Here is a 20,225-nt window from a genome sequence, read left to right as displayed (position 1 = left end):
AGTGTGCTGTCCTGTAGACAGGTGTGTGCACACCGTCAGTGTGCTGTTCTGTAGACAGGTGCTCACGATCCTCCGTTAAGTTGGCTCACCACCCTGAGTGAGGCTGATTGTGGTTTGAGCTTCCTGGGGTCAGGTGTGTGCTCTGTGGAGTGCAGTGTCCACACCAGCCTTCCCAGCCGGGTCCTGTGCACACCTGAGAGGTAGCACAGTGTGTGTTTGTCCAAGGTGGGAGCGAGGGCACCTGCCTGGCACTTCAGGGCTGTTCCTGTCGCTGGGTCTGGGTTCCAGTGCTTTCCCGGGACAGGGACTGCGACGGGGAGTGGACGGGATTCCTGCTGAGACTCATAGGCTCCGGTGTGTGGTTACTGCGTCTCAGTTTATGACCCTTATAATTTATGTTGACATATATGGTCTGTCAAACTAACAGAGTGCTGCCTCTAACTTCTCTCCAAGGCCTTGTCACGTCGTGACACGGCTCTGACTGTCCAGGTTTAGAATTAGCACTAGTTGAACATTTTCTCACAGATGCCTGTGTGTTTAGTATTACATGTGGGTATCTCGCCCATGTGTGCGCCTGTGCAACACGTGGATCCGTGGCACAGCAATTACACAGTGGTGAGCCGCCATGTGGGTGCCAGGACTTGAACCCAGGTCCTCTGAAAGAGCAGCTAGTACTCTTCACCTCTGAGCCTAGACCCTAGGTTTGTTTTGTTTGCTTTTAGTTTGTTGTTGAGAAAACCTGTATAAATTCTTTCTGTAGTGAATATTGCCATTTCTTTACAGTAAGAGGCGCATTTGGGCCGAGAGGCTGCAGATCCTGAGTGGCGCCTGAGCTAGAATAGAGGATAGAACCCTGTTCAGTGGGATGTAATCTGGTCAAAGTCCGCGTGTGCTGGTGATATTCTGCATCAGCTGCTGATCTATGTGTTGGTCAGACTTTGCCATTCCTAGCTGTCCAGGAAGTCTCCCCAGTTGAACTCCATCTTTTTCTGCCAAATATTAACAATGTTCTCTACTGAACTTGTCTAGATCTGACTATATGTACCTCCATATCCTACATCAGCATATACCTTTTAAATCCAGGCTGCAGTTTTTAAAACCTTCTCCTTTGTCTAGGTTGACTAAGCCAGAGGAAAACTGTACTTAAGTCTTAATTTTCCACTTAGAACACTTGACAAGATTATACGCCAGGGCAGGAACAAGCCATAGAGGGGTGCTGCTTTCCCAGCCTGCTCACCTGGCCTGCCTTGGGCAGGACCACTTGTCCTGGCTGCCAGCTCTTACCACGGGCCCTCCCATACTGGTCATTAACCAAGAAAAGGCCTCACAGGCCTGTCTGGTGGAGGCCTTCTCTCAATCTTTTCTTTCCAGGTGACTTAGCTTGTGTCGTCCTGTCCCCCCCCCCCCCCCGTGTCTGTCTGGATGGACACGCTCCTCTGAATTCCTGACTCACTCTGAGTCTTTATCGAGCGCTTGCTTCCATCTCAAGTCTGTCTCCCACACGGAGCAGGACGTGCTTCTGTGCCGCTTCTCTCCCTGCTGGTGCTGTGTCTGCGGAGAATGCTTGTGCGTGCCCGCACGGCTCCCTCTCCCCACATCCTAACAAAGCCATCTGTTTCCGTCGGCTCGGCTCGTAATGTCTCTAGGACACATTCCCGAGGAAGCCGTTCAGAAGGGGGGAGATTGCCCGTCATTTCAGAGGCTTCGGGTTGTGCTCTCGCGGCTCCGCTGTTTCTGCGGCAGTGGGGTGGGATAGTTGTGGCAGAAGATATGGTGGCAGGGCGCTCACCTGATGGTAGTTGGGAGTGAGAGAGAGCAAGGGGCCAGCATCCGGCCTTACCGGTACACCCTGTGTCCCTCCAGAGGATGGCCTTTGGGTTTTGTGTGCATTTTTGTGGCAAACAAGAGTAAAGGACAAATGGCAGAAACAGCCTATCCAGAACTGCACGTCACCAGATCCGGCACTTACAACATTCAGCAAAAACATTTGCGAGTATCCAGTGAGGAGAGCCTGCAAAAGTCAGAGCAAATCAGCAACCGCAGCGTCCGGCAGAAATGCCCACGGAAGCCCGCTGGAACCGCCGTGCTGGCTTCCTGGCTGCGAGCTTTCCGGCCTGGCAGAGCCTCCTCCACACAGAGATTCTGTTTCCCACCCCGGCGTTCTCCCCAGGGATAAAACAAGAGGAACTTCCGGTGGAAATGGCTTAGTTCCAGTGTTCTTAGCTCTTTGCTCGTCCCGTTTCTTCTTGCTATGGGGAGCAGCCCCCCCCCAGGGCTCTTCTGGAGGTCACCTGAAGTAGACAGGGAGGCTGCTTTCAGCTGGCTACAAACAGCGCGTGGCAGTGTATGGGAAACTCCCACCTCTGGCCTGCCTCCTCCATCTACGTCCCCACTCCTAAAACGTCTGCCACCGTCCACACTGCCCCACGAGCCAGGAGCCCTTACCACAACACCATTGAAAACACACTTCCCATATCTGGTTAAAAAAAAATATCCGCTGAGCGATTACTAGGTACGAAGACCTGGCTCGAGTAGATTTTTGTAAGCGTGGTGTCGAGGATGCTCCTGTGGGGGGGGGGGGGGAGAGGTGGATGGAAACTCCAATCCCTTCAACTTTTTAACTCTTTGAGAAAGTTTCCAACTCTTTGTAATGTCACATAAAGTCGTTCTAGGTTCTTATGGTGTCTGCAGCCCCAGCACAAGAAAGTACTGAATCCAAGAGGGCAGGCACGAGACGGGACGAATTCCTGTCTCAAACCTGTATTCTTGGAGGCACAGAACGAAGCCTCGGCATGGCTGCTCCGTGGTGTGGGAAGGTTTATTGAGAGAGAATGGCTAGAGGCATCTGGAAGAGTCCAGAGCAGAATCAGACTGGATGTGCCAGGGCTTGAGAAGTGGGGGAGGGAGGGATAGTGGAGCCAGCAGGGAGTCAGATCATGAGAAGTAAAGAGGAGGTGTGAGAGTGGGGGGGGGGGGGAAAAAAAGGGGGGGGGGGGGGGGGGGGAGGGGGGAGAGAAATGGGAGGGGGGGGGGGGGGAGAGAAGGGGGGAGGGGGAGGATAGAGGGAAAGTGAGGAGGGAGGGCAGGTGGGCAGGAGGGGTAGCCAGGGGTATAGCTTAGAGAGCGGGCAGTAGAGTGAGCGCAGCAGAGGAGGCCTTGCCTGCCTTCAGGAGAGAACAGGTGGGCATCTGGGAGGGGAGAGGGCAGGGAGGAGGGCAAGGATACAGGACTCTGGCGGACTTGGGAGGAGCCTGTGGAGCGTGAGCGTGAGCGCTGCCGCACTACCTGTCTGTCTGTCCCTTCAGCCAGAGGTAAGGGGGCAGGCTCCGCTGGGAGAGGGGAGCCGCGTCAGGAGCTGCTGAGGAGTGCCGGCCTTTCTCTCAGCCACAGCTGCCTTCTGTAGTGCAGGCCGAGCTCACCCTGGAGACTTGTACTGTGAGGAATTGCCTGACAAAACAATCTACTTCTGACTTTCCTTATACTACAGCTGCTAAGGCACAGTGTGAAAGTTCCCTAGTGCCCTGCTGGTGTGCGCAGGCGCCATCACTATATATTTGTTCATAGTGTGGCTGTCGCAGCTAGGAAAACCAACTATATTTTTTCACAAAAAAAATTACATTTGTGGTAAGCCTGGATGTTAGAATACAAGGGACCAAATGTTACACCGTAGAATAGTGTGAAAATAAAGTTCCATGCTGGTGAGTACCCTGGCCACAGTACTGCCGTCCCCTTGGGGGACTGGGTTTCCTAGGACTCCTTCGGTCTGCTCTGTGCTCCCCTGGAACACTGAGGCGCAGTGCATGAATGCCCGTGGGTGGTGAGCCTGACCTGAGACTTGGGAGAAATGCAAGGCTCTGGTAAATCTCTCCCACACGGAGGAGTTCCGAGCGCCCGGCGCTGCTGCCATCACTGAGAAAAATGCAAGCCTGCTTCTAGACCCGCTCGTTCTACCTGTGTGTCAGGTGCTGTGAACTAGTGTGTACCCTGGGAGAAGGAAGATTTTATTAAGCAAGATTAATAAAATAGAAAGTAATGTTTGAAATGCGAGAAACTTCTTTCACTGGCTTCTGCATTAACATCCAGAATCTAGACTTCACAGTGTTCTGAAGGGCTCCCTCTCACTGATCTGCCCATCAGCGACAAGGGGGAAACCCAAAACCATTCTGTTTATTTTACAACAGAATGTTTTATTTAATGTGAGTGTGACTGTGTCTCTAAAATTCTACAAGCTTTAGATTTATGCTTTCTCTTTTAGCTTTTTTATAAGCAGAGGAACATGAAGAAATATCTGGCATGTTTAGTGTGCTAGACTGTCCGTTAGAAAAGCCTAGAAATAAAAGCAAGATAGACATCTTTATAACATAAATGCAAAGGGGGGGGACACCCTCTGGAAGGTTCTCTGGGTTCTCTACATCTGTTGTGGTAGTTACTGTGCACATCTGGCTTTAATGAGAGCTACACTAAAGGCTGAGACAACTGTCGTGCCTTTTTATGGGTGCTGGCAGTGTGGGGTTCAGTCCCATGGATGACAGTTTTATGATGTGTGTCGTAAACCTGGCATGGGAGGTAAGTAGCTTTGATTATTCGGGATCATCTGCAGGCTGGTTCTGTAGACTTGGAGGCTTTGGAGGTAGTGAATGTTTCCTAAGAATGGAAACACTATGACATTCTGGAAGAGACAATAAGAAGGAGGGGGGAGGGCAAGACATGGGTTAGACAGTGCGTGCGTCCTGGCCAAGTGAAGCCCGGTGTTCAGTCTTCCACACCCTGTAAAACCGAGAGTCCAGCCTGGGACGCACGAGCTGCCTCAGAACAAAGCAATTTAAAAAAGGACCCTCCCCCACAGCCCTCCCACCTGTGGCCGGCAGGAGCACTGCCCAAGGTCATGAGCCAGCCCTGCCCCTCCCTGGCTGCTGCACTTGGGAGGTCAGGTCTGCACCTCAGCTCTGCTGCGGCAGCACAGGAGCGCTGGCCCTGATGACAAAGGCACAGGCGAGCCAGCCCCGAGGGCAGGAGAGTGGAAGAGCTGCCCCTGCCCTTGTCCGCTGTAGCATGGTTGAGCTAGCTGGCCTGGTCTGGAGAGCTCGGTCTGGGGGTGTGTGCGTGCGAGAGCCGGCGGGCAGCGTACCGCCCAGGCCCAGATCCGGCGCTCTGAGTTGTCCCACCCCCGAGTTAGCCATCTGTGAAGGGCCCGAGTGCTTGAGGGGCCGGTCCTGTAGATGCAAAGCTGCGGCCCCGTGACACCGGAAAGGACAGGGGACCCGAGAGGAGGCCGGTGAGGACCCAGCACTACAGTGCAGAGAACCAGACCGGTGACTCGCTGCAGTGAGCATCTGCAAGTGAACATGCGTGGACAGACGAGTGCTGTGGGACACACTGTTTGTTTTGGTTTGTGGGTGAAGGGCAGATCTGAAGGGACGGGGAAAAGAGTGGGGCTGGGGTGCATGATGTGAAATTCACAAAGAATTAAAAAAGTGTATTTTTAAAAATAGACGCTGCCTTCCAATTCCAGTATTAGAGAAGAGACAAATATGTTTACCTTTCGATGCCAAGGGCAGAAGTTGGGGTTGGGCAGAAGCCGGCTCTTCACCCTTCACATGCTGCCTTCTGTCCACATGTCCATCCCAGTGTTGCAGGATGGAAGCCTCAAGTGGACCCGTCATGGCACAATGATGATGAGGCTGTCGCTAAGAAAAAGCTCCATGGTGATTAGCATATATAAGCCATAGGCAGGGTCACGTCCGGAGCCCAGGAGCTCTGCAGAAAGTGGAGGGCTGTGCAAACCGCTGTAGCAAGAAATTGCCAAAGAAAGGAAACGGTCCTCAGCCCCACATCCACCATGCTGGACCACCTCACAACATTAGTTGGACATTAGTCTTGCTCGGGGACTCTGCTGTCTGTTTGTTCATCAGAAAGAGACATTTCCAAGTTGTGTTTCTAAAAAGAGAACTAGTGACAGGAGCTGAGAGCCATGGAGTCGGCCAGCATCAGCTTTCTGGAACTTTCTGAAAAGTTTTATTGTATGTGTATCATGAGCATGCAGTGCCCACAGAGGCCAGGAGGGGGCGTCAGGCTCCCCAGAGCAACAGGCGCAGACAGCCATGAATTGTCCTACGTGGTGCTGGACAGACCTGCCTTAACTCCTTGGCCCGGCTTTGACACCTCTGTAGTTTTGTATATAAACATGATCTGGGGTGGAAACAGCCCCTCAAGGAACTTGGTGGCCTGAGTCGCCACGATGGTGGAGCTAGTGCTGTAAGTTCCCCTGGAGCAGCACGCCCACGCCAGCACGGAGGCGGCTCTCCGTGACCTCCCGGCCCTGCCCCCTCTGCCCAGGACGTCCTGATGGAGCTGCTGGAGCAGTGTGCGGACGGGCTGTGGAAGGCCGAGCGCTATGAGCTGATCGCGGACATCTACAAGCTCATCATCCCCATCTATGAGAAGCGGAGGGATTTTGAGGTACGTCGCCATCTGCTGTGCTGGCGTGCCCCAACTCGGGGAAGCAGTGATGCCCGGTGGCCCTGCCCCACCGGGGCGGACACCCGTGTCCCACCCCAACACTGACCTTTAGGAAGGGTTCCCCAGACAGAGTTCTGTGATTTCCGGGCTCTTGCCCCCAAGCGTGTGAGTGGCAGAGCGTGCTGAACAGCGGAGGTTGTCTCCGCCGCCTCACGTCAGTCTGGAAGCAGACTGTGGAGTGTGCTCCCAGCATCCGTTTCATATAGAAAAGGCCACAACCCAGACGTGATCACTGTGACACACACAGCCAAAACAGATTCCCGGGACCGAGGATAGTTCCGTGTTTGCCTTAAAGCCTTGGACCTGGGTCCGGTGCCCAGAACCCTGGTGAAAAAGCTGGTTGTGGACACAGGCTTATATTGCCAGTGCTGGAGAGCCGGGAGGGAACTCCAAGGGCACACTGGCCGGCCACCCTGCTTGACAAGGTCTGAGCCAGCGAGACCCCCATCTCTAAAACTAAAGGTGGACGAGGCCAGAGGACGACCACCCGGGCCTGTCCTCTGGCTGCACACAGCACACGCACACTCCAGTGCCTGCGCACACGCCTGTGCACATGCACACGCCTGAGTCCTCCCAGTGAGTGCTTTCGGCTGCGCCATCGTGTTGTTTAAGAGCTGTGTTCGTTCTGCCCTGCAGAGGCTGGCCCACCTGTACGACACGCTGCATCGCGCCTACAGCAAAGTGACTGAGGTCATGCACTCGGGCCGCAGGCTCCTGGGCACCTACTTCCGAGTGGCCTTCTTTGGACAGGTGAGCCTCCTGCCTCCCGTGGGCTGCCCGAGCCTGTGCTTCCTTCTCTAGAGGGGTGCAGGGGGGGCGTTCTCCACAGAAATGCTGTATGATGAATTTGTCATTTGTGCTGTGGCTCTTATCTTCCTCCATGGTAAACTCTACTTTTTTCCCTTTCTTCCTATCTTTCCTTTATTACTTAAGGCAGCGGTAAGTTCCTCCTCCATTCGGCATTCTTAGGGTCGTCTTTTGTTCTTCCGGTGCAGTTTGCAAGTTCCTTTTCAAGTCTTGTATGTATGTATCCTATCTAGTCATTTCAAACTCCAAAGAAAAAATTAACATTTTATTCCATTTACAGAAACCATCAGTTCCCTTAGACATCAGCATTGCATGTTCTAAACCACAATTAAGACGTCTTTTGTGCCTGTGTATCAGTCTGCCCAAGTAGTTACCATTGTGGCACTTGGGCAGCCGTGTCGGAGGGGCCATCTAAGCTTCAGTGTTAGCTCGGGCTCTAACGTTAGCAAATGGACTAGATTCTCATCCATTTATGGAGGGTGTGTGATCTTCCTGTATGCACTTTATAACCTTCAATTTATTGTTGTTGTCTTTCATAACTATAGCAATACCAGTTTACAGACAGTGAGACAGATGTGGAGGTAACTAATGCTTCTACAGCAGAACGCCAGTAAAGCGGCCACCCTGCACCCTGGCGTGATGCGACGCGCGTGTGTGTGTGTTTCTGTGTGTTTCACGTCAGCCTGGCTTGTTGTTTTATTATTTTTTTTACATATGTTGTATTTTTATACCATTTTTCTCCTTTGACTTTAGATAAGAAACTTGTTGAGCATTATTTTCAAATATTAACCCCCCAATCAGGACATTTTAACTTTTGGCCTTTTTCACTTCCCATGCGATCTTAACCCTGTGGCGCCCGTGATTGTGCCCTGCCCATCGCGGCTGGTTTCCGTAAAGCTTTCCATTCAGTGCTGTCGGCCTGCGCTGGTCTCTTCAGCACTAACGCACAATCAGTCTCACTCAAACCTATGTCCTTTGTGCTCAAACCACTCTGGACCTCGTGTGTGTCCTGGTGTGTCTGTCGCACACTGGTCACTTCTCTGTGCGCCCGGCCACGTGGGGATGTGAAACAGGATTAACTCATCAGGCTCCTCAGACCCTGAAGCCTCCATTTCACCAACACTTCATGGCCTGCCTAAGTTTGCGCTTTTGTTTCCTTCTTTGTACCTTGACTTGACATTAGAACCCTTTCCTTCCTTGAACGGCCTGCTTAAGCGGGCTTTTCCTTTGAATCACTTTTCCCATCGCTTTCGTGTTTCTGTTTTTCACTGTTGTGGTCGGCCTGGGCACACTCGGGCACCTCTGACTGTGCCCTCCTCACAGGGGTTCTTCGAAGACGAGGATGGGAAGGAATACATCTACAAAGAGCCCAAGCTTACGCCTCTGTCGGAGATTTCTCAGAGGCTCCTGAAGCTCTACTCGGACAAATTTGGTCCTGAAAACGTCAAAATGATACAGGATTCTGGCAAGGTACTCTGCTGTCTGACAAGCTGCGTAGGAATGTTTATGTTGTCTGTGATGGGCTGTAGAAAGAGTGTGTGCTCACAGATGTGAAAGGGGAGGGTGTAGGAGAGTTGTTCTGGAGGGCCAGCTGTGTTTTCTTCCCCTGCCAGTCGCCTGTCTGTGCTTTTCATGACGTGCTTAACACTGAGGAAATCTTTCTGGCATAATTGTCAAGGCGTTGTCAGTCAGAGGGGATGGAGCCAGCGCTTTGGAGGCTGAGGCAGGAGGATCACAACTTTCAAACCAACCTATGCTAAGTAGTGAGGCCTTGTGTCCAGAATCCCAGGAACAAAAGTGCCCTGGTTGCCCTCATCATTAACCCCCTGAGGGCATGGCTGTGTGTGCCCTCTTCACCGGGCTCTGAGGCTTACCTCGCCCCTGGTGGCCGACACTCAGACAGACTGAGGAGGGAGAACAGCTTCTTAGCAAGGCCCTTCTCCAGTGCTCTACATGCATGCGCAGTGACACACACACACACACACACACACGCACACACACACGTACAAATGAATTATGGTAAAGTTCTGTGGGTTTTTGTGTGTGTTTTTAACCTTCTGCACTAGGCTGACTTCTCTGTCTTTTTCTAAGCGTGCGCAGAACAGTAAGAGTACATTTGTCTGCCCCGAGCACTCTGCAAGCCAATACTTCCATGGCCATTTTATTGCTCTAGGTTAAGTAGAATTTGCAAAATTGATTTGCCTCACTAATGTGAGTCCATTTTTGTCTCTCTGAGGAACACGCCTGTTTAGTTTCCCACTGTATGTCAGACAGGGACCACCTGCTGTCATGATGTGCTGGAGGAAGTGTCCCTGTGCTGCCTTCCTCTGAAGGAAGCCACTGCCTAACCGTCAATTAGGTTACTCTGCACTTATGGTAAATGGATTCTTCTGCAGCTGTCAGTGTCTCATTTGATCTGACAACCAATTAATAATAATGTTAGGGCCTAACATTTGATCCTCATTTTAAAAATAAATCTTTTTACTATCCAAGAGGATTAAAGTGGTTTAAAAACAAACAAAAATTAAAATGGAGAAATCTAGACGAAGGCAGGGGGTGGACCCTGAGCGAGAAAACTGCCAGGGTTTCCTCAGTATGATGGAAAAGAAGTGATCAAGAGTAAGGAGGCAAGCCTGGGCAGAGACTTTCTCTATAGTCCCATCACTTAGGACGTGGACACAGGTCAGGGGCTCAAAGCCACACTCGCTTACCCTATTGAAAACAAGGAGGGTGGGGAGGGAGGGAAGGAAGGGAGGAGGGAGAGGGACGGAGGGAGGAGCGAGGGCAGGCAGACAGAGACGCGGGAACGGGAAGCGTGATCGTGGCTTAGGCCCTGGCCGGCCGGCTGGCTGGCACTGTGGGGAAGTAGGTGGCCCGAATAGAATTGTTGCTGAGTAGTACGGTGCACTGTGTTTATAGAGAAAAGTGCTCGGTTTTAGGAGAAGTGGGTAGTGCGTCATGTGTGTGCTGTTCCCTTTAAAGCGTGGGAGGCGTGTGTGTGTGTGCGCGCGCGCTCATGAGAGTCAGAAAGCAAGGTGTAGTGAACGCGGGTGGAGGTGTTAGGGTGAAGCCCGTTACCTCGTTTGCTAACCTCAGAATCAGCTTAAGAACTGCCTGCACGTGTGTGAGCGTGTGTGAATGTGAGTCTCGTCGGAAACGGCAGTGGGGTAGCAGTGTTGACCCTGGTGGTGGGCACGCTCTTCTGCTACCTTGTCCGACCTCCTAAGTTTCCTCGTTAGCAAACGAGGTTTTCTGGGCAGGAGTGTGGGCAGGAAGACCCAGGCGGCGCCTGACGTGTTCTCGTTGTTAAAGGTCAACCCGAAGGACCTGGACTCCAGGTTTGCTTACATCCAGGTGACACACGTGACCCCATTCTTCGATGAGAAGGAGCTGCAGGAGAGGAAGACAGACTTCGAGCGGTGCCACAATATCCGGCGCTTCGTGTTTGAGATGCCCTTCACGCAGGCGGGCAAGAGGCAGGGCGGCGTGGAGGAGCAGTGCAAGCGGCGCACGGTCCTGACGGGTGAGCTGCCCCGACCAGCGGGGGAGGGGCTGGCCGGCGGGGGCCTAGTGGCCCACAGCGCCTTCCGTTCTTCCACGAGCCCCCAGTTCAGTCCCGGCACCCACGTGACGGCTACACACATCTGCAACCAGTCTCAGGGCCAAGGGGACGTGACACCCTCTTCTGGCTTTCTCCGGGGCATGCACAAGGTCACAGACAGACGGGGCGCACACAGACAGGCGGGGCGCACACGTAAAGACACCCTGATGAGCGGAGGTCGGGGACCTCCGGTGGGGGACTAGCCCAGCGGGTCCCAGCATCCTCCGAAGGCTGCTGCATTTGCCTGTAACCCCCTCTCCACAGTCTCACACCCTAATCTGGCCTCATCAGGTACAGATGTGGCCGTGTACACACACACACACACACACACACACACACACACACACACACACACGAGTGCATGATCAAAGTAGAATTAAAGTAAAAACAAACTCAAGATGACGCCATACAGACTGTTTTTATGATTTCTCTGAGAGAAATGAGTTAGAGGTTTTAAACACACACAGCGTGCATTTTTACGTTTCCCTGCCCTTCCTTTTAGGAAAATGTGGGAGCATTAGCCACATTGCACTCCTGAGTGGGGTCTCTCGGCAAGCGCGCTTCCCCTAGCGCACACCTGAGTTCACCCTGGAGCTGTGGTTGCCATTTTCCACGTTATCTGTACATCGATAAGAACCTCACTTTTGATTTCTTAAGTCAGCATCTCTCAGAGTTGGCTCCAGAGCCGCCAGGGTCAGCTGCCCTTGGGAATTTGAACTGCAGATTCCCAGGCTCTGCCTCTCCCCCGATCTGCTGAATCAGAAACTAGAGATGGCCTATGCTTCTGTGCCCACAGTGCACCAGGAGGCCCAGGGCACACGCTCAGGGGAGGAAGCGTTGCTGTAGGAGGAGACAGCTCAGTGCTGAGCTGGGTGCTCCTCTTCTATCGGGAATCTTGTCGAGGCGGCATACCAGTTAGATTTGTAACAGGGTGTTCTTCCGAGGCCCATGCTCTTCCGGGTTAGGGTTCAGGTTCGTTACAGAGCCTCGTAGATTAGATAAAGAGTGGGAGGACAAAGAGCAGTGGCTTTGGAAGGGGCAGGGCAGAGACAGCCCTGTGGGTTCTGAGAATAGCCACACACCCACAGCCGAGCAAACAGGGGCCTGGCCTGGGCCTTGGAGACCTGGGCCACTCACTGCCCCACTGTGTGACCTTAGACCCTGCCAGACCTCCTCATCGTGTTCGGTAATCGTGTGAAGTACACACAGGAGGGAAAGGAGCTTTGGGGCCAGGTCCCACCGCCACTGAACTCTTCCAGGGTTGATGAGGGCAGAAAGGGTGCCAGATGAGGCCCCCCGGGAACAGTGGGGTTTGCCCAGAGACACCGTGAGGTGTGCGAAGGTGGCTAACCAAGTGAGCAGAGCCAGAGAGCACTTTCTTGTGCACGCATGTTCGCGCCTTGGCAGCCTTTAAACGCAGCAGCGCTGTTGGGGACTTTGCACCAGCGTCTTCCAGTGATTGGGCTTCGGGGCCTTCCACTGTGTTGCTGCAGGCCTGACCTTTGGCCTCACGGGTTGTGGAGGAGCCCTGGCCTTCCCTGACATCTGCTCACAGGTACCTGCCCTTCTGCACACTTCCCGGGTGGGTGACTGTGGTCCAGGCATCCGAGAAAACTAGACACTTCTCCCTGGGCAGACGGTTCCTTCCTCCACGGCCACTGTTCCCGCATCCTCCAGCCCTGCCCCCACCACACCCAGACCGAGCTTGTGCTTACTGTCTCCCCTACCCCTACCCCCCACCCCACCCCCGGCCTGCCATACAGTTGACACGCACAGTCACTGTCTTCCCGAAGGGCACACACAGCGCCGGGGCCATGTGTAACTACTATGCATCGGGCCTGCTTCGGTACCACCCCCGTGCCCACCTCCCAGGGCTGCGTTCTTCTGCCATGTGGTCCTTGAGCACCAGTGTGTGCAGGGGAGTCTGTGCCCAGAGCGAGGCCTGTGGCCTGTGCTGCCACACCTCAGCAGGAGACAGCAGTCAGTGTGGGTGTCAGAGCGTGCCACACTTGCTGACAGGTGACAAGGAGATAGGGAATGCAGGGCCTGTGGGGGGTGCAGTTTTGTGGGGTGCAGGGGGTAGAGCTCATCGAGAACATGACGTTTGAGTCGAGACCTGAGGAGATGAGGGTGTCCAGTCTGTGTCTGGGCAGGAGCCAGGGTGCTGAGGGCAAGGAGCAGGAAAAGCCAGCAAGAATGCCAGGACGCTGGGACCTGCAGGTTTCTGCGTAATTTCCCCGAAGCTGCCTTTGGCACCTTGGGGTCTGTCCCCATGCGAGAAGCGATGGGCAGGACTCAGCTATGAGCAGAGTCGGGTGATTCGTGGACCCCTCGCACACCAAGCTTGGAGCTGGCTCTCCCTCTAAAGTAACAGTGCCGCCTCACGGTGACGTCACAAGTGCTGGGACACCTCGTGGTGTGTCGTCTTCCTCACAAATGGAACTCCTTTGTGTGGTGCATGGTAGCCACCGTCAGAAGGGCTTCCCTGGCGGTCCGCAGCAGCGCTCAGTTACTTGGAGGGGGGGGCCTTGTACAAAGAGGACTAGTCAGCCCTACCTTGCCAGCTAAAAGCCGTGCCACAAGGACATGGAAGAAATTCCAGGCAGGATCCCCAGACTAAAAAATTCTGAAAATAAGATGTGACCACTGAGGCAACATCTGTTTCCAGCCCTGCCGGGATGGGAGCTGGCCTGGTCAGGTGTGAGAGCCTTTCCTGAGTAAACGCCTACCCTCACTAAAGAACTCAGCCCTAACCTCCCTCATCCTCTGCTTAAAAGAAGAGGGCGTGGTGGTACACGCCTTTAGTCCCAGCACAGAGGCAGAGGCAGGCCTCTGTGAGTTCCAGGACAGCCAGGGCTCTGAGTGAGAACCTGTTCCACAAACACAAAAACTGACTACTGGCCTGGAGGATGGGCGAGGGAGTAGAAGCGTGTGTGAGTGGGCTTGATGACCTGGGCTTGACCCAGATCCCACAGGTGGCCGGAGAGAACAATGCCAGGAGTTGTGCCCTGCCTTCCATGTATGCACGGAGGTACACGCGTGCCACACACACAGTTAAAAATAAACTTTTCAAGTTACATGTGCATTTCTAGTGGCAAATGAGAATATTGCAGGTGTTTCTGACACAAGATGGGGATGCTAAACGCTGAGTTCCTGACATTGACTCAAAAGGTTTTGATCTATTTTATATTTCACTCTGTGTGTGAGTACTTGGCCTCACCGTATGTGTGCCACGTGCATGCTGGGTCCAGGAGGTCAGAGTGCGCCGGAGCCCCTGGAGCTGGAGCCGCACGCACATGCTTGGGAGCCGCCGTGTAGCTGCTGGTCTTTCCAGCCCTACCTTTTTTTTTTTTTTATTCAAGTAGCTTGGTGTTGATATGGTCAGGTATCTTGTTAAAAATAAAGGCGTTACCTTTTAGTGGAAAAAGTGCGATAAATAGTAATATTCACGGATTTCTGGCCACTGGGCGTTTCAGAGCACCTTCACCATCGGCACAGCAGTTCTCATCATTTGTGAGTTTTGGTTCCTGAAATGCTTTGCTTAGAAATTTACTCTCATGGATTTGTTTTTCATTGATATCTTAGAAAAAATTGTCGCGTGATTCAACATTGTTCTTCAGAAGAAAGTGAATTTTCTCAAAGATATCCCATGGCACTATTTTTTTTTTTTTTTTAGTCTGCACAAAACTGTCTTTTTGTGTTTTAGAAGCCACCCTGATCCCATTCATTTGGCTCTCACAACTTCCAAGGAGGGTTAGGGCACTCATAGATAAGAAAATAAACAGGGAGTAATAAAAGAGATTTTTTTTTCAGAGACACACTTCGAATGCTCAGGGACAGCAAGTCACCAGCTGTTTCCCTCATGAGATGCCTGTCATTAAACACAGCGCCGAGCAGCTGAGAGCCAGCCTGGTGGCTGGGCACTGGCTGCCCCCAGAAGACCCGGGTTTGGTTCCCAGCACAGTGTTGTGGCTCACAGCACCTGTAACTCCAGTTCCAGAGGATCTAGTGGCTTCTTTGGGCTTCCCTGGGTAACACACACACACACACACACACACACACACACGGTGCACAGATATACATGAAAGCAACCCATTCATACATATAAAACTAGAAATAAATAAACTCTTAAGCATCCAGTATTAGAAAGGATGGCACCGCCTCGGCTCCGAAGGGTGCTAGCCACACGGCACTGGCCAGCTCTGAGCTTCCAGCTGTGAAGTCGGCCTGATAATCACTTCCCACGGCCGTGGCCTGTGGCGTAACTCTGGCCCTCCTCCACAGCGATACACTGCTTCCCCTACGTGAAGAAGCGGATCCCGGTCATGTACCAGCACCACACTGACCTGAACCCTATCGAGGTGGCCATCGACGAGATGAGCAAGAAGGTGGCCGAGCTCCGCCAGCTGTGCTCCTGCGGCGAAGTGGACATGATCAAGCTGCAGCTCAAACTGCAGGGCAGCGTGAGCGTCCAGGTGAGCCGAGGGCCTGGGGGAGGGTGCCCTCAGCTGTGACCCAGGTGAGTCACGGGGCCTGGGGGTGGGGTCCCCTTGTGTGACCTGCCTGGTCAGCAGGCAGTCCCAGTTCCATCCTCAGAGAGAGCGGCGGCTTCACTTCCCCGGCCGCCCACAGCATGGCAGCTCCCTGAGCTGTTGCTGGAGATCGTACCCTCCTCATGGCACCCTGGCTTTTCAGTGACTTGGAGAAGGTTGGGCTCCTGGTTGGCGAGACACCCTTAAAGCCCGAGAAAGACGGAGAGCAGGAGGCTTCCTATGAAGCACTGGTCTCCAGCTCCCATGAAAACTGTCTGAAAAGGCAGCTTAAGTTTTGTCTGTTCGTGGTATGCGTTTGTTTGTTGCTCTAGCTTTTTGTTGTTGTTAACAGACGTCTTCATTCAGATTGTACTGTTGACACTTTAACTCATTCAGGTTTGAGGATTTCACACATGACTGCAGTGTTCACACCATTCCCCTCCAGCCCCCACGTCCTGTCATTCCTCAGGTTCATGATATCCAGTTGTTAAATTATTACACACACATGCACACACACGGCCTGCCAAGTTCATTTCGTGTTGCCCGCGCGTGTGTTTAGGGCTGCCTGGGATGGAGCGGGTAGCCTGTCGGGGGCTGGCCCCGGAAAAGGTGGATTCTCGCTTTCTTGCTGCCTGTAGCCTTCGCCTAGCGGTGGCCCTGCAAGTCCCCATTCGTGTTGGCGTGTGAGTTGCTCTGTCATTTTTCAGGTTGTACTTTAGGCAACCACGTTGTTGGGATTTTGGCAAGGAAGTGGCTGGTAGTTTTATTTATGAATTTATTGTCCTTTTAGAGACATGCATAGCTCAAGGGTGACCTGTAACCTCAGCACCCAAGAGAGGCTGAGGCAGGGCAATCTGTTGGGAGTAACCTGAGCCATATATCTGGGCAGCCTGGACTCCACACCCAGGCCAGCCTGGGCTCATACCTAGACATCTGGGTCCACTCTGAGTTTTCCTCCCTGTTCACTATTCACACTCAGTTCTGCAATCCAGCTGGGACTGGTTCTGTATCTGGCACAGAGGGGTGAAGATACTTTTTCTGGCAGGATTTGGTGGTCTCTGCCTCTCCGGCCGGGGTGTTGCTGTGGGCTTAAGGCCAGCCTGTACTACATAGTAAGACCCTGTCTCAAAGCAAAACAAAGAAGAGAGGCTGTAGAGGTTTGCCAAGCATTTGAGGGGCCCTGGATTTGACCCCGACTGTAAAGTAGCTGTGGTAAGCCAGGCCTAACGTTCCGGCACTCTGAAGGTCAAGCAGAAAGAGCTGAGCTTCAGTCATCCTCGGTTACAGGGTTGGTTTCAAGCTGCTTTGGGCAACCTGAGACCCTCTCTCAAGTTTTCCCCCATCTGAGTGTTGTGGGCCATTTAAAGTTATTTCAGATAGTTACCTAGGTAACAGGCAAGTCTAATCAGCTCCCTAAGGTGACCAACTCTGTGCGCGTATAAAGAATTCAAGCTCTTGTCGGCTTCTCCTGTATCCCGAGGGTTTCTCCATTTCTTGTGTAAGCATGGTGCATCTGCGAAGGCTACACAGAACTTCTACTGTGTAAGCTCAGCTCCAGGGACTCTGTTTCTGTCTCAGGTGCTCACATAAAGATTCATAAGTTGTAAGCAAGTGGCATTGACCACAAAAGTATTATAGAGCTTTCTGGTCACCTCCCTCATGTCCTACAGGCTTAAACCTCAGTCACTTAGAGAAGGAATCAACATTCCAGCAACGTAGCTATAGAACAGCACCAGAGCCACATTTTCTGTAACTAAAATGTCACTCAATGACTTGACCTGGAGCACAGAGCCTCTGTCAGAAGGCCAGCAGAGGGGCAGGCCAGATAGGGTGTGCTCTCTAAAGTGTGAGGCCTGTAGTGTCATTTGATGGTGACGCTGGAGAGTTTATAAAAACCCCAACAGCTTATAAAACAACGACCTGCAGGCAGAAACAACGCTGGATGCCCATGTCGGTGCCCAGGCAGGTAACAATGGAGGCCAAAGAGAGTTGCTCTTGTTCAGCATTCCAGTCACTGTCTCCCAGAGCTCCGGGCCACCGTTGGCCCTGGCTCTGTAGCGTGGCTTTCCTTGCTCTCACCATGTGTGCCCTGCGTAGTCCCAGCAGCCATGCCCTTTGTGCCTGTTTAAAACTGGTTGTCTCTTTACCTGTCACAGCCTTTGCGCTGTCTCCATGTCAGCTTGACTTCCACATAGCCTAGTGCAGAGGCCGCCATACTCACGGGAAGTTAGCTGTCCGTCAAGGAGGCCTTGCATCTGACACTGATCCCTCAGCTCCCCGCAGCTGCCATGAGCTCACCTGGCTCGGTTCTGAGACTGTCCGTGGCCCTCATGAGTCGGAGCTTCATGCCAACAGCATGAAGCTTACCCCCTTGCTTACCCCTTTGCTTCCTCAGCCCGCCAGACTTCCCAGAAGAGGTCAGGTACTCCTGAGGCTCCTGGGGTGCTCTCCTTCCTGTCCCAGGATCTGGCCCTCTCCTCATTCCTATAGTGTGGTGTCACCACGGAGAACTGCTGTGGTTGGTTGGGAGTTGGTGGTGGCGCGGTCGCTGGAGCTGACCATCTTCGGTCTCCAGCACGGCATGGCTGAAGCGAGTAGGACAGTTGGCCTGTGGCTGCCTGATGTCCCATGAGATGAACAAGGCTCTGGCTTGTATCTCGGGTGCGGGAGGCGGGAGTGTGGCTCAGCCCGTAAGCCACTCCAGTACACGCTGCCTTCAGATGGCCAGCACCTCGGGCACCCCAGCACAGGGAGGCGGGGGCCAGGCTCATGCTCACTGCGCAGGAGACGAAGCCTAGTCAGCCAGACATCTGCTCAGAGGAAGGAAGGAAAGGCGGCCAGGGATAGAGGAGGCGCCTGATGCGGACCCCACATAGCACACACACGCACTCCTTCACACACACACACACACGCCAGAACCCTGCCATGTGTGTTCATTCCCCACCAATTCACCAGGTTGACAGTTCAGTACAGGGGAGCACAAACTTGTGTGTGTAAAACCCTCCCAGGCGCTGGTGTTTTGCTGATCTGAGAACAGCCATATGTCCCTGCACTGCTTCCTTCTACAGAAAATGAAGCATCGAGAGACCCTGAAGATGGCTCATGTGATACGATCAAGCAGGGTGGAATGATGTAGCGCAGTTTGTGGTTCTTTTCTTGGCCTTTATGTACATGAAGGTCAGGGGTTGTGACTGGTGCGTAAGCAGCGTTTAGAGCGTGTGACAACTGACAGAAACAAATCCTGGTGGCCATTTCTCTTCGTACACAGTAGCAAACCTTGCTCTTTCCCCAGGTCAACGCTGGCCCCCTAGCTTACGCCCGAGCTTTCCTCGATGTCAGCAACACAAAAAGATACCCGGACAATAAGGTGAAGCTGCTCAAGGAAGTTTTCAGGTAACGCGCTGAGAATCTCTCCTGAAGGTTACTCCTGTGTGGAAGGCCGCTTTCCATTGCTCTAACTGCCAAGGCAGTTTCCTGACAGAGAAAAGGCTGACTGGGGCCCATGCTGTGTGGGGCTGTGTGGGGCTGTGTGAGACTGTGTGAGACAGTGTGGGGCTGTGGGAGACTGTGGGGCTGTGTGGGGCTGTGGGAGGCTGTGGGAGGCTGTGGGAGGCTGTGGGGCTGTGGGAGGCTGTGGGAGGCTGTAGGAGACTGTGGGGCTGTGGGAGACTGTGGGGCTGTGGGAGACTGTGAGGCTGTGGGAGACTGGGGGGCTGTGGGAGGCTGTGGGAGACTGTGGGGCTGTGGGAGGCTGTGGGAGACTATGGGGCTGTGGGAGACTGTGGGAGGCTGTGGGAGAGAGACGGTGTTACACTCTGTGAGACTGTGTGGGGCCAGTGGAGGATGCTGTGGTCCCACTACTGATGTCCTAGCCTCAAAGGAGAGGAAAATGAGGAAGTCCCCCAGCCCTCACAGGCCTGTTACCAACAGCCTGAAGACTTCCCACTAGGTCCCACCTCCAAAACACCGCCACTCACCAGTAGCCACACCCTGGGGCCACACTTAGCAGAGGACTTTTGAGGGTGTCAAGGAGTGACTCCATCGTGCTGTGTGGTGGTGGTGGAGACAGAGAGAGGGAGAGAGGGAGGGAGGGAAGGACGGAGGCATGCTTCCGCTGCGCTGGCCCCCTCTCCATGCCTTTGTCCCCTCACCTCGCTCAGGCAATTTGTTGAAGCGTGTGGCCAGGCTTTGGCAGTGAATGAGCGTCTGATCAAGGAGGACCAGCTGGAGTATCAGGAGGAGATGAAGGCCAACTACAGGGAGATGGCCAAGGAGCTCTCTGACATCATGCGTGAGCAGGTAAGGCCACACTGGCTGGAGTAGCTTGTGGGAAGGGGTCTGTTGAGCTCTGAAATACACCTAGTAAGTCAAGCCTTCCAGAATTACAGTTTCTGAAGAAAAGTGTAACACGCTAGGCTGCTACACTAACCGAGGTCACTCACAGACATCTGAAGGATTGGGCGGGCGCCATCTTTCTCTGTCTCCTTGGCTTTGCCTTTGCCTGCCCTGGGCTCTGCAGAGAGCCCATACCCGCTGCTCACACCCTGATAGAGTGGAGATCACTGCCTGCTCACACCCTGAGAGCAGAGCTCACGGCCTGCTCACACCCTGAGAGATCGGAGCTCATGGCCTGCTCACACCCCTGAGAGAGCAGAGCTGATGGCTGGCTCATACCCTGAGAGAGCAGAGCTCACGGCCTGCTCACACCCTGAGAGATCGGAGCTCATGGCCTGCTCACACCCCTGAGAGAACAGAGCTGATGGCTG

At 53.5% G+C, this 20,225-nt stretch overlaps 1 protein-coding gene across 6 annotated transcripts in view; it reads left to right on the top strand.

Moving 5' to 3' along the window:
• Dock9 (dedicator of cytokinesis 9) overlaps positions 1 to 20,225 on the top strand; it is a 203,901-nt gene that overhangs the window by 180,377 nt on the left and 3,299 nt on the right. For 5 of the 6 annotated variants that reach the window (XM_055609845.1, XM_055609844.1, XM_055609842.1 and 2 more), the window contains exons 46-52: positions 6,337 to 6,459; positions 7,156 to 7,269; positions 8,650 to 8,796; positions 10,639 to 10,849; positions 15,212 to 15,402; positions 18,752 to 18,852; positions 19,620 to 19,758. In XM_055609845.1, coding sequence (XP_055465820.1) covers positions 6,337 to 6,459; positions 7,156 to 7,269; positions 8,650 to 8,796; positions 10,639 to 10,849; positions 15,212 to 15,402; positions 18,752 to 18,852; positions 19,620 to 19,758 — 1,026 coding nt within the window. Of the gene's footprint in view, positions 1 to 6,336; positions 6,460 to 7,155; positions 7,270 to 7,452; positions 7,459 to 7,871; positions 7,908 to 8,649; positions 8,797 to 10,638; positions 10,850 to 15,211; positions 15,403 to 18,751; positions 18,853 to 19,619; positions 19,759 to 20,225 lie in introns of all 6 variants that reach the window. The other variant, XM_055609847.1, reaches the window with a different exon arrangement.

The sequence above is a fragment of the Psammomys obesus genome, unplaced genomic scaffold, assembly GCF_907164565.1.
Source record: "Psammomys obesus unplaced genomic scaffold, mPsaObe1.curated_primary_1811, whole genome shotgun sequence".
In the NCBI taxonomy this organism is placed as follows: domain Eukaryota; kingdom Metazoa; phylum Chordata; class Mammalia; order Rodentia; family Muridae; genus Psammomys; species Psammomys obesus.
This window is presented reverse-complemented; position numbering and strand designations above follow the sequence as displayed.